The sequence below is a fragment of the Notolepis coatsorum genome, assembly GCF_963971535.1.
Source record: "Notolepis coatsorum genome assembly, chromosome: 3".
Classification (NCBI taxonomy): domain Eukaryota; kingdom Metazoa; phylum Chordata; class Actinopteri; order Aulopiformes; family Paralepididae; genus Notolepis; species Notolepis coatsorum.
The window spans coordinates 91,125,901-91,139,009 of NC_140167.1; the positions used below are offsets into that span (position 1 = coordinate 91,125,901).

Genomic DNA, 13,109 nt, shown 5'->3' on the forward strand with positions numbered 1-13,109 from the left:
TTTACTCCACAGAAGGCTGAATTGCCCAGGCCTTAACAAGAGTCCGATAAGCACCCAATATACAGCCATGCAGGTGTACAGTACAGGGACTGTTCTGCAACGCATGCAGATGCCCACGTACATTTGTCATCCATTCTCAATGATAACAAATTTGGATGCTACAAATGCTTTTATTATTATTATTATTATTATTATTATTATTATTATTATTATTATTATTATTATTATTATTATTATTATTATTATTATTATTATTATTATTATTATTATTATTATTATTATTATTATTATTATTATTATTATTATTATTATTATTATTATTATTATTATTATTATTATTATTGTTGTTGTTATTAATAACAATAATAATAATAATAATAATAATAATAATAATAATAATAATAATAATAATAATAATAATAATAATAATAATAATAATAATAATAATAATAATAATAATAATAATAATAATAATAATAATAATAATAATAATAATAATAATAATAATAATAATAATAATAATATGTATTTATATATTATATATTTTAGTTTTAATTTCAAACTTGAAACTAACTACATACAACCTATACTATAAACAGTCCCTATATCAAGTGTAGGAGCCAAAGCTATATATTTAGGTTATTGTATTGTATGAATGTTTATATGTTTATTATTGTAACCTTACATTGAAACGGCATTAGGAATATTGATTAGATAAAGTCATTGAACAGTCTTATTTGTCATAATAGAACATTCTAGAACATTTGTGATGTCACAGTATGATGTCATAATCAAACATTCTAGAACGTTTGTGATGTCACGGTATGATGTCATAACCAAACATTCTAGAACATTTGTGTATCTATATATTCAGCAATTCTCTCCTAATGCTGCTACTTCCTGTCTGAGCCCCCCTCCGCGGGACCCTCCTTGCCCCCTGCAATCTTATTCTGGGCTGCTTTGTCCCTCTCAGCCCCCTCAGCCAATTCGCTATACACCTCCTCCCAGCCCAGACCTTCCAATCCCAGATGTTGAACCGCTATCCTAACAATCATCTTCACCATCGCTTAAGAGATGTAGTTGATGACGGGGTCCAGTAGAAGGAGAAAAAGACGGTGAAGAAGGAGAAGAAGGAGAAGAAGAAGAGCCCATAAAAAGAATTGCGGAGGGCAGTAATACGCCACGATGCGTCTACACTGCCGGAAATTCAAATAAGAAGAAGAAGAAGAAGAAATTCTAAAGAAGAAGAAGAACAGTCAGTGTGCATCTTGAAACAGGACTGAACAGATAGACTAAACAACATAGACTGAAGCCTGCATTTCTCAACCAAGGTGCCTTGCCTACCGTTTTGCTGTGGAAAGGAAATCATCGGTTGCAGTCCCCCCCGGATCTCTCCCTTGACCCCGGTGAGCTGAGGAGAGCTGACCACCGCAGGGGCCTAAGCCTTCGAGGCCCTTATTTCATCTGATTGAGTCTGTTCCATTTGGACCGTCAAGATGGTTTTAGCCGACCTAGGAAGAAAGATCACATCGGCCCTGAGATCTCTCAGCAATGCCACCATCATCAACGAGGAGGTCCTGGACGCCATGCTGAAGGAGGTTTGCGCCGCCCTCCTGGAAGCCGACGTCAACATCAAACTGGTCAAACAGCTCGGAGAGAATGTCAAGGGAGCCATAGACCTGGAGAAGATGGCGTCTGGCCTGAACAAGAGGAGGATGATCCACCACTCCGTCTTCAAGGAGCTGGTCAAGCTGGTGGACCCCGGTGTCAAGGCCTGGACTCCGACGAAAGGCAAGAACAACGTCTTCATGTTCGTCGGTCTGCAGGGCAGCGGGAAAACCACCACCTGTTCCAAGATGGCATATTACTACAGAAGAAAAGGCTGGAAAACCTGTTTGATATGTGCTGACACTTTCAGAGCTGGTGCTTTTGATCAGTTGAAACAGAACGCTACCAAAGCCAGAATTCCATTCTATGGCAGTTACACAGAGATGGACCCTGTGGTCATAGCAGCCGAGGGCGTTGAGAAGTTCAAAACAGAGAACTTCGAGATCATCATCGTTGATACCAGCGGCCGACACAAACAAGAAGACTCTCTCTTTGAGGAGATGTTGCAGGTTTCAAACGCAGTGCAACCGGACAACATTGTGTACGTGATGGACGCCTCCATCGGACAGGCCTGCGAGGCCCAGGCCAAGGCCTTCAAGGACAAGGTGGACGTGGCGTCCGTCATCGTGACCAAGCTGGATGGACACGCTAAGGGTGGTGGAGCTCTCAGCGCTGTGGCTGCCACAAAGAGTCCCATCATCTTCATCGGTACAGGAGAACACATTGATGACTTTGAGCCCTTCAAGACACAACCCTTCATCAGCAAACTGCTGGGTATGGGAGACATTGAAGGTTTGATAGACAAAGCCAACGAGTTGAAGCTGGGCGACAATGAGGAGTTGATTGACAAACTGAAACATGGTCAGTTCACACTCAGAGACATGTACGAGCGGTTCCAGAACATCATGAAGGTCGGACCGATCGGACAGATCATGGGAATGATCCCAGGCTTTGGGACTGACTTCACAAGTAAAGGCAATGAGCAGGAGTCCATGGCCAGGCTGAAGAAACTCATGACTATCATGGATAGCATGAATGACCAGGAACTGGACAACAAAGACGGAGCCAAACTGTTCAGTATACACCCCAACCGGATCATGAGAGTGGCTCGTGGAGCAGGCGTGGCCACCAAGGACGTCCAGAAGCTGCTCACCCAGTACACCAAGTTCGCCCAGATGGTCAAGAAGATGGCAGGCATGTCTCTTATACTTCTAGAGAAAATCAGATTTGACTTCCGGTTTGAGAACGACTGTAGCGAACACGCCGAAGAATACATTTATTTAAAATCGTAAGCATCTGAGGTTTCCCTCATTTACAGAAACGACGATTGTACAGTACATAATAAAAACAATATTCACAGAAATTTAAACACCAGAGTAAAACAAATTAAAAACGTTTAAAAATAAATTTAAAATATCAACTAAAACAGTTACAGGTAGTCACACAATGGTCTGAAATCATACATTTAAACATTCCAAGGGAAGGGAGAACCTCCAATTTTAGCGTGAGTTGAAGGACATTCCATGAGTTAGAGGCATCAAAGGAAAAGGCTGACTTCCCTAGCTCAGAACAAATCTGAGGAACCCTAAGAACCATCCAGTCATTCGATCGAGTTGAATAGGTTCCATTATTCCAATTTAACAGTGAGGAGATATAAACAGGTTGTTTACCAATAAGGGCTTTAAAAATAAATAAATACCAGTGTTTGTTGCGCCTTTCTGCAAGAGAAGGCCAACCCACCCTATCATACAGGACACAATGGTGAGTATCATATCTGTCACCAGTTATAAATCTGAGAGCTGAGTGATATGCAGAATCCAGAGGTTTAAGAGTTGATGCCGCAGCATGCCTATAAATTACATCACCATAGTCCAAAACTGATAAGAAGACTGATTCCACAATTCTTTTTCTACTAAATAGAGGAAAATTGGATCTGTTTCTGTACAGGAAATCAATTTTCTGTCGCAGTTTAGTGGCAAGATTTTCCACATGGAACTTAAATGTTAATTTCTCGTCAAGCCACAGGCCAAGATATTTATACTCAGTGACTCTCTCTATACAAGAGCCACTGACAGTAGATATCCTCACATCATCAAGGTTAATATTCCTTGCTCTTGAAAATAACATAAACTTTGTCTTACTAGCATTAAGAACCAATTTAAGATTAGTAAGGGCATCCTGTAGAGCATAAAAGGAAAGTTGCAATTTCTCAAAGGCCAGCTGTACAGAGTCTGCAATACAGTACACAATTGTGTCATCAGCATACAGATGGGCATGACATCCATACAAAGAAGAAACAATATCATTAATATAAATTGTAAAAAGGACAGGACCCAAAACTGAACCTTGTGGCACACCTTTAGTCATGGCCAAGAATTCAGATTGTGCTTGACCTAACTTCACACACTGCCGCCTAGAAGATAGATAATCCTGAAACCAGACACAGGCATTATCATCCATGATATCGGCCCCCTGGGGCCGGACGCACCATAGGCCCGGCCGTCTCAGAAGACAAGCCTATTCATCTCTTTTTCTTATTTTTTCTTATTTTTATTAGAATGACTTTGCCACGGCTCAACTACAAAAGCGACAGCAAATAAGCCTGTAGGCAACATTGAGGTACAAAGTGTTTAATACGAAACGATAGGCACTATATTTATAGATTTCTGGTTTTTGGGCAGGCAATAATCCAACATTGACATTGGGAACACTCTGGAACATTTTGGATTCTTCTTTCGACCGTTCAGGGACACACTGGAATATACTGGAAAACGCTAGAAGATAACTCTTGGACAGGAAGAATATTCTGGAACATAACATCAGTGTTTACAAATTTACAAGGGTATTCTACAACTTTCTAGAATACACTGTACTCCTACAATGAAGGCCTGTGAACAATAACATCCGGTATGTATATGCATATGAACCAGATATGGAAGTTCAATAAGGTTTTACAAACCTCATCCTCATCTAAAGGTATAAGCATGACAAAGTTATTTTAATATTTTAAGCAATTGCTCCACTGCATTAGGGATTTGCATAATTTAGTTCTAAAAATCTCTTTTTTTGTTGAGTTTTATTTTATTTTTTATTTTTCTTCTCTTTTATTTTTCTCCTTTTTTCTGAAGGTTCCAACATATACAAGTTAGTAGAAGGTTCAAATAAATATACCAATGGAGGTATATTTTTCATTTTTCACACAATTTTTATTACATTAATGGGAAGGCGCTAGACCAAGAGTGACATTCTATTAAATTAGAATGAAAGTTTTAGATCCTATGGCAATTAGCATAGGAAGGTTAGGGTTAGAAGGCTCATTTTGGGCAATCCGGTGGTTCAAGGGAGGGAGTCATACGCGTAGGATGTGTCTATGGAACACAGTCCTGTACGACTCTCTGAGGGAGGGGGACTTAGGGGATTATTATTTATATATATGTATGTTTTTAAGCTCGGCTCTCAACGGGACCTCAATAGTTGGATGTATATCCATTGTAGATTCGCACTCCAGAAGCATTACCAACAACTACACAACAACATGTATAGATTATGGCTAGTTTGAATATAATGATCTGGAATACTGGGGGAATAAATAATCAACACAAACGCAAAAGCGTGCTCACACTGATGAAAAACAAACAGGTTGACGTGGCTCTGCTAAGCGAAACGCACATTTTAGTGGAAGACAAAGCTACGTTAGCGGACAACATATACCATAACATTAGTCACTCTTCCTTTGGAACGAGAACCCGTGGAGTTGCCATAGTCGTGAAACGGAAGTTGAATATTGAATTGAAGGGAGTATGGTCTGATGCAGATGGTCGGATAACTATAGCTAAGATTGTATACAGGAACAGGAAAATAGCGTTGGTAGCGGTATACGCCCCAAATTTGTACAAAGCTAATTTCTTCACTACACTTACCAGAACAATGTTAGACCTTCCTGAATACTCATTTATAATTGGTGCAGATTTTAATGCCATTTGGGATCCTGGGATGGATAAATCTTATCCCACCTTTTCCAACTAACAGAAAAATTCATCTAATGCGTTAAAGGATTGGTCGAAGAATACAGGTGTAAATTATCTATGGCGATCACTCAACCCCACGACCCGGAAGTACTCTTGTCGATCTGCAAGACATAACACACTTTCCAGAATAGATTATGTTTTTGCATCCCCGAGACTATTTGATAACTATGATGTGGAAATGGTATCCAATGCATTATCAGATCACTGTTATTTACTCCTAAAAGGATCATTTGGTATACTGTCATCCCGAGCCCCAAGATGGCGATTTAACTCGATACTGCTTAATAACAAGGAATTCATTACACAACTCAAAGAAGCTCTCTCTGTATTCCTACTGGATAATGCGAAATCGGTGCAGGACCTCAGAATGTTATGGATGTCGGTAAAGGGATTGATCAAGGATTTTACCGGGTGCTTTTCCTCCAAAATACGCAAGAATCGTTGCTCAAAACTGGCGGAACTGGAAACGCTTTACGTTATTTACTTCTTTACAATACAATGACTCGGTTCGACTGGAAACTCAAATGAATGTGCTAAAGAAAGAGATTAATGCCATTTATAAACAACAATCTGAAGTACAAATACGTAGCAGCTGTGGTGTTCCACAAGGAAGCATACTAGGACCGCTACTCTTCCTAATTTATGCAAATGACATGTCGTCAGCCTGTGACTGCAACTTGTTCCTGTTTGCGGACGACTCAGCCCTGCTGGTCTCTGACAAGAACAAATTGCAGGTTGAAAAAACCCTCAGCACGGAACTAGGCAAAATCTGCATATGGCTCGCTGATAACAAACTATCATTACACATGGGCAAAACAGAGTCCATTCTCTTCGGTTCAAATAACAAACTCAGCAAGACCGACGGCTTCTCAGTTACAGTGGGTGACAATATTGTCACAAGGAAAGACGAAATTACCTACCTGGGTTCCATCCTAGAGGCAAATCTTTCCTGTGACAAAATGGCATCCAATGTAATAAAAAAAGTCAACCAACGAACTAGATTCTTGTACCGGATCTCCTCTCTGGTAAACAAGAATACCCTGAGGACTCTGGCAGGAGCACTCATTCAAGGGTACTATGACTATGCGTGCACCTCATGGTACCAAAGCACCTCAAAGGCGCTTAAAACAAAATTACAAACATCACAAAACAAACTGGTCAGACTACTACTTGACCTGAACCCCAGAACCCACCTCACCCCTGCCCACTTTGCCAACCTAGGATGGCTTAGAGTAGACGACAGAGTACAGCAACTTGCAATGGGCCTGGTCTACAAGATACACTATACGACCGGGGTGCCCATGTACATGTCAAAATACTTCCCAAAGGTCAGTGAATACCACAACCACTACACCAGAGGAAGCTCAACAAATCATGTTAAACCCAGATTCGGCTCAAACAAGGGACTAAACACGTTTCGCAATTATGCCACAACAATGTGGAACGCCCTACCCAAAGCTGTAAAGGAATGTGAATCCCTGCCCACATTCAAAACCGCCCTTAAAGAGCACCTACGGGAGGCTGCAATTCGAAACTGGCCACCGTAAATGCCCAAAACCCCCACCACCTCCTAATAGACAGTCTCCTCCCCACCGCATGTATATATTCCCTCCCCGCCGTATGTATATTCCCCTCCCACCCACCCACCCCCTCCTAATGTACAGTCCCCTCCCCATCATATGTATATACTCTGTCAGGATCTAGGGGTAACAGTACTGTATATTTGAATACCGCCTATGTCACAAATGTATCAGTACTAAATACCTATATGTCCCTATGCCATAAATGTCATGTATGTTATGTATGTCATAAATGTCTATATGAATTGAAAATGGGGGACCCTGATGGAAACAAGACAAACGTCTTTCTCAGGTCTGCATCCCCTTAACAATTGTATGTATTGAGCCGTACTGTATTGTACCCATTCTGCAATCTGTTAAATAAAGTTTTCATTCATTCATTCATTCACTCTCAAGGTTCTAAACCAAGTCACCTACTAGCTATGCGATTAAGAGTCAACGCAAAATTTGCAGATATAACTACCATTAAAGCACAACAAGGACTTGTTACAGACCCTAAAAAAATCAACGTGACATTCAAAGAGTTCTACTCCAACTTGTATAAATCAGAAACGACCTTTGATCAAAACAAAATGGACACATATCTTAATCAAATTAACCTCCCTAAACTATCAGAGGATGATGCTAAACAGTTAGAAACACCCATCACACTAGATGAACTCAGGAAGGCCATATCTGAAATGCAAAGTGGTAGGGCTCCTGGAAGAGACGGTATCCCACCAGAAATGTACCTCTCATGTTGGGACATAATTGGACCCCTATTACTTAATATGATTTTATACTCAGTCAAGGAGGGGAACTTCCATAAGAACGACAATATTGCACTCATAACAGTCCTCCTTAAAAAAGACAAAGACCCCACCGAGTGCGGTAGTTATAGACCCTTAAGCCTCCTCGGAACCAATATCAAACTGTACTCTAAGGTATTAGCCATCAGACTTCAAAAGCATATGATGTCTTTAGTTCATCCGGATCAGACTGGCTTCATAAGAGGCCGCTTGATCACGGATAACATAAGACGATTACTACACGTACTAGATGCCAGCAAGGACGACACCACACCTAAGGCGATGCTGTCCCTGGATGCGATGAAAGCTTTTGATAGGTTGGAATGGTCATATCTATGGGCAGTATTAGAAAGGATGGGGTTAGGAAAAGGATTCATTGATATGATTAAAGTATTATACAAAGACCCATCGGCCATGATTACAACAGGTATAATCACCTCTGAAATCTTTCCGGTATCACGCTCTTCTAGACAGGGTTGCCCTCTTAGTCCCGGACTATTCGATTTATCATTAGAGCCTTTAGCACAATATATAAGACAATCCCAATCCATAGAACCAATCGTAATCAAGGGCACACAACATAAAATTAGTTTATATGCGGACGACGTAATACTGTTTATGCAAAACCCTAACACCGCAATGCCTCATCTTCTCAAGTTGATTGATGACTTTGGCGATCTATCGGGATTTAAGATAAATTAGCCAAAGTCGGCTTTCCTTCCACTTAACGCCCCTGCAAAAAATATACTCCTTCCAGAAGAAATACCAATGGTTAAACACTTTAGATGTTTGGGAGTTGAAGTATTCCCTACCATAAGCCAAACGGTGAAGCAAAATTACATAAAAATCCAAAATAAAATCAAATACGACTTTGACAGGTGGTCAAAACTTAAAAACTCAGTACAGGCACGGGTATCAATAGTTAAGATGGATGTCCTAGCTAGAATAAACTTCATCAGCTCAATGCTACCGTTACCCCCTCCAGATGGTTACTGGAAAAAATTACACTCTTCCGCATACACATTTATTTGGAATAACAAACCACCACGTATAAAAAGATCCACCGCACAGAGAAACAAAGCCGACGGAGGTATGGCATTTCCCGATTTTTTCCACTATTTTAAGGCGTACACTTTAAGACCACTGACAACCTGGTTTGATCCCCAAGCATCAGTATCCTGGAGAAATTTAGAAGTAAATATAGTAGCACCACATAGACTGCAGGACATAGTATACACCAAATTATCAATTAAGCAATGCGAACTGAAATTTGGCCCCATTATTACTCATGCGATCCGGATATGGCGTGAAACACACAAAAAATATTCTAACCCACATAAATGGCATAATCATACTCCCTTATTCAATAACAATGCACTCCTGATTGGAAAACGACCTATAAGATTCCCTAGATGGGAAAAGCAGGGCATACACACATTAGGAGATGTTTTCAACAAACAGGGTTTTTGTAGTTATGAGGAAATACACAAAAAAAATTATCTCACCAGTTCCACATATTATTTTTATGCACAGTTATTGTTATGTTTGAAGGCTCATTGTGAGGATTCGCCTGTTCCCTGAACTTTTCCCTGTCTACTCTCCCTCACCAGCCCCCACCCTTGCAATGATTTACTCTCCTCTACTCTTCACCAGCCCCCACCCTTGGACTACCTTCACGCAGCTGTCATAGTTTATGATTAGTGCCCCAGAGGGCTTTATATACCTGGACCTCCCTTCCAGTCCTGGTGGGGTTGTTCTGTATCTGTATCTGTGTCTGTGTTCATGGAGTTCTGTACGTTACCATTCTGTACGTCACCATCACCTGCCGCGTCTCCGGCGTGAGACGACGGCCCAGCCATCACCACCTGTCGCCGTTTGCCTGGAGTGGGACACCGTCTTCGCTCTCTAATTCTCTACGGGAGGTTTTCCAGTGTTCCCACTCCAGACGTCAAGGCGGCTCGCCATCGCTCCCGATTCCACGGGAGGAAGGCGTCTCTTCGTGATCCTCGTTCCTGGGGTGAGGCTCGTCGTCGCTCCCTAGTATTCCACGGGAGGACGGCGTGTTCCCATCCCGGTCCCCTGGGACCCCCTTTGTTCTGCGCTGCCCGTCTGCAGCATCCGAGGAGGAGGATCTCCGTGCCCGGCCCCCGCTGTCGGGCCCCTGTCTCCGTGCCCGGCCCCCGCTGTCGGGCCCCTGTCCCCGTGCCAGGCCCCCGCTGTCGGGCCCCTGTCCCCGTGCCAGGCCTCCGCCGTCGGGCCCCTGTCCCCGTGCCAGGCCTCCGCCGTCGGGCCCCTGTCCCCGTACCAGGCCTCCGCCGTCGGGCCCCTGTCCCCGTGCCAGGCCTCCGCCGTCGGGCCCCTGTTCCTGTGCCAGGCCTCCGCCGTCGGGCCCCTGTCCCCGTGCCAGGCCTCCGCCGTCGGAACCCTGTCCTCATCCCAGCTCTGGCCCTCGCCCTGTCCAAGGCCTTAACCCTGTTATCTGTCCCTGTCTCCAGCCCGCCTCTCCGGGCCTCTGTCCATGTCCCCCTCTCCAGTGCCCCTGGTCCTGGCCCTGACACTTAGCCCTGGCCCTTAGCCCTGGCCCTTAGCCTTAGTCCCTTAGCCTGTTCGCCTCTTAAAGGCACAGTGCCGCATTTTCCATATTTCCTTGACTCTAGTGTTTTTGTGTTTTCCCTTAAAGGGACTGTGCCGCTTTTTGTTATGTAATAAATAAATGCCCTGTTTTGGCTTACTCTCATACCTGTCTTGTGTTGTGCGATTGGGGTCGGTTACAAACCATAACACTCATGGTGTCCCATTAAGGATACCAATTGAACACCACAGATACCACAAATTCTTCTATGAAAGAGAGACATCGAGAGGTTTTGTATCAGATTTTTATCATCAATTACTAACGTCCTCGTATGAAATCCTCCACCTAGGCTCAGTCTGGAGGAGGGATATACCAGACCTGGAAATAATTTGATTGGCAAGAAGCCTGGGCAAATGTTCGACTTGCGTCACGTAACCCGGACCATCAACAAATCAATCTTAACTATATTCATAGGACATACCTGACTCCTATAAGACTGAACAGAATGGGTCTTAAACAAGACTCCAGATGCTCCTTATGTACAAATGGGGATGAGGGTACATTTATGCACATGTACTGGGATTGCCCACCAGTTAAGATATTCTGGAAAGAAGTGACCCAGCAATTATCAAATCTCTTAACTCTGAATATACCTGTACACCCCTCTGTATTACTGTTGAATGATGTTTTTGAGTTTGCAGTCCCTATACAGCTAAAGAGATTGGTTTTATCTGGTATCACAGCTGCTAAAAAGCTGATAGCATCACGATGGTTTCAACCGGAAAAAATGTGCCGGAAGGTCTGGATTCTTACATATCTCGATGTGATTTATCTAGAAATATCTACAGCAAGAATTTTGGGTCTCAGTGAATCCAAAATTACAATGTGGTTAGAAGTGGTGGAGAGAATAAAAGCTAGCATATGAATTGTAGTGCCTGGTTAGGAGCGAATGATAATGGATGGATTATCCAAGGGGGGGGCCCGGGGGGGGGGGGGGGGGGGGGGGGAAGCGAGCGAGAGCATAATGTGTAGGGTATTAGATAGCAAGTATTAGGTGTATATCTTGTATAATAAATTTATTTAAATGGTGATTTCATTGGATGTGCACTGTTAATTAATGCTTGTATATCTCATTTTATGTTGTTATGTTTATGTTTATGTGTTTGTTTAAAAAATAATAAAAAAAAAATATATATATTAAAAAAAAAGAGAAAATCTGATTTACAACACAAGGCCACACAGATACCTTCCACCAAACATGGCATTTCAAACCCCATATGACTCCTTCCAAACTTTGGACCCCATGACCCCCCTCCTTCCCCCATCTACCTTCCTGACACTGCTAGCCCATGTATGGCTGGGGAGACGGCATTGTGGTGGTCTGCTAAGGGTGTTAAATTTACTTTCCATATTATTTGTTTTACCATCTGGAAATTATGCTACTAAAATGGAGAGTATTACTTATATCATATATTATTATTATTACTGTCTTTCTTATTTATACTTTTTCTTGTTTTCTTTTAATTTTACTTAATTTCTTTTTGCGTAGTTTGTCTGTCACATCTGTATCTATGTTTAATTATTTACATTTTCTTTTATTTTAATTTTTTATTTTACATACTGTATGTTTGTCGTCGCCCTCACTGGGTGGGATGGGGTGGGATTAGGGGATAGGAATGGGGAAGGAAATGGAAGTTGTATAATTTGGATAACTGAAATGTATAAATCTGCATAAATTCTTCCAATAAAAAAAAGTTAAACCATAAAGAAGATGGGAGGCCTCAAGGGCCTGTTCAAAGGAGGTGACATGTTGAAGAACGTCAACCCCTCTCAGATGGCCTGACTGAACTTTTTTTCAGGCCAAGTCATATTCTTATTTTAACCTCCAATGTATTTTTTTTTAATAGCGTTAGCGTTTTAAGGGAGCCTACTTGTAGAGCCTACTGTCCCGACTGTGACTATAGACCCTACTGTTGTGGTTGTTCTGCCAGGCAGGGAGGCGTGAATGCAAGTCTTGTGGCTAGCTTCTGATTCATGGCGAGCTAGCACCCTTTTCCCATTACTTTGAACCATGAACTAAACGGCTTGTTATCATACAAACAAGGGACTAAACACGTTTCGCAATTATGCCACAACAACAATGGACAGTCTCCTCCCCACCGTTTGTATATATTTTTTACCACCCACCCACCCCCTCCTAATGTACAGTCTCCTCCTCATCATATGTATATATTTACTGTTAGGATCTCTGGGTAACAGTCAGGGCCGTAGCCAGGGTTTAGAAATTAGGGAGGTCCATTTATTTTTTTGGCCCAGACCGGCCCACTATAATTGGTCGGACACCACCCACCGGTACACCATCCTTGCGGTCCCCTTAAATATGCGTACCTACTGTACTATTCCCCCAACCCACTACAAAGCTGGGTAGTAAGTGCCATGGACAAGTGCACCAGTGTACTGCCTCGCTCTTGGCTGAATCTTGTTTTGGGTGGTGATGTAAAAACACCTGCATCATAGCAGGCTCAGGATGGGC

At 42.2% G+C, this 13,109-nt stretch overlaps 1 protein-coding gene across 1 annotated transcript; it reads left to right on the plus strand.

The window, feature by feature from the left end:
• Positions 1-1,496: 1,496 nt before the first annotated feature.
• Positions 1,497-12,419, plus strand: LOC311225334 (signal recognition particle subunit SRP54-like; the record flags this gene model as incomplete). The annotated part of the gene is made up of 2 exons (XM_084310570.1): positions 1,497-2,795; positions 12,348-12,419. 2 exons carry the CDS (start codon positions 1,497-1,499, stop codon positions 12,417-12,419), a joined length of 1,371 nt encoding a protein of 456 aa, XP_084166696.1.
• Between the last annotated feature and the right edge of the window lie 690 nt (positions 12,420-13,109).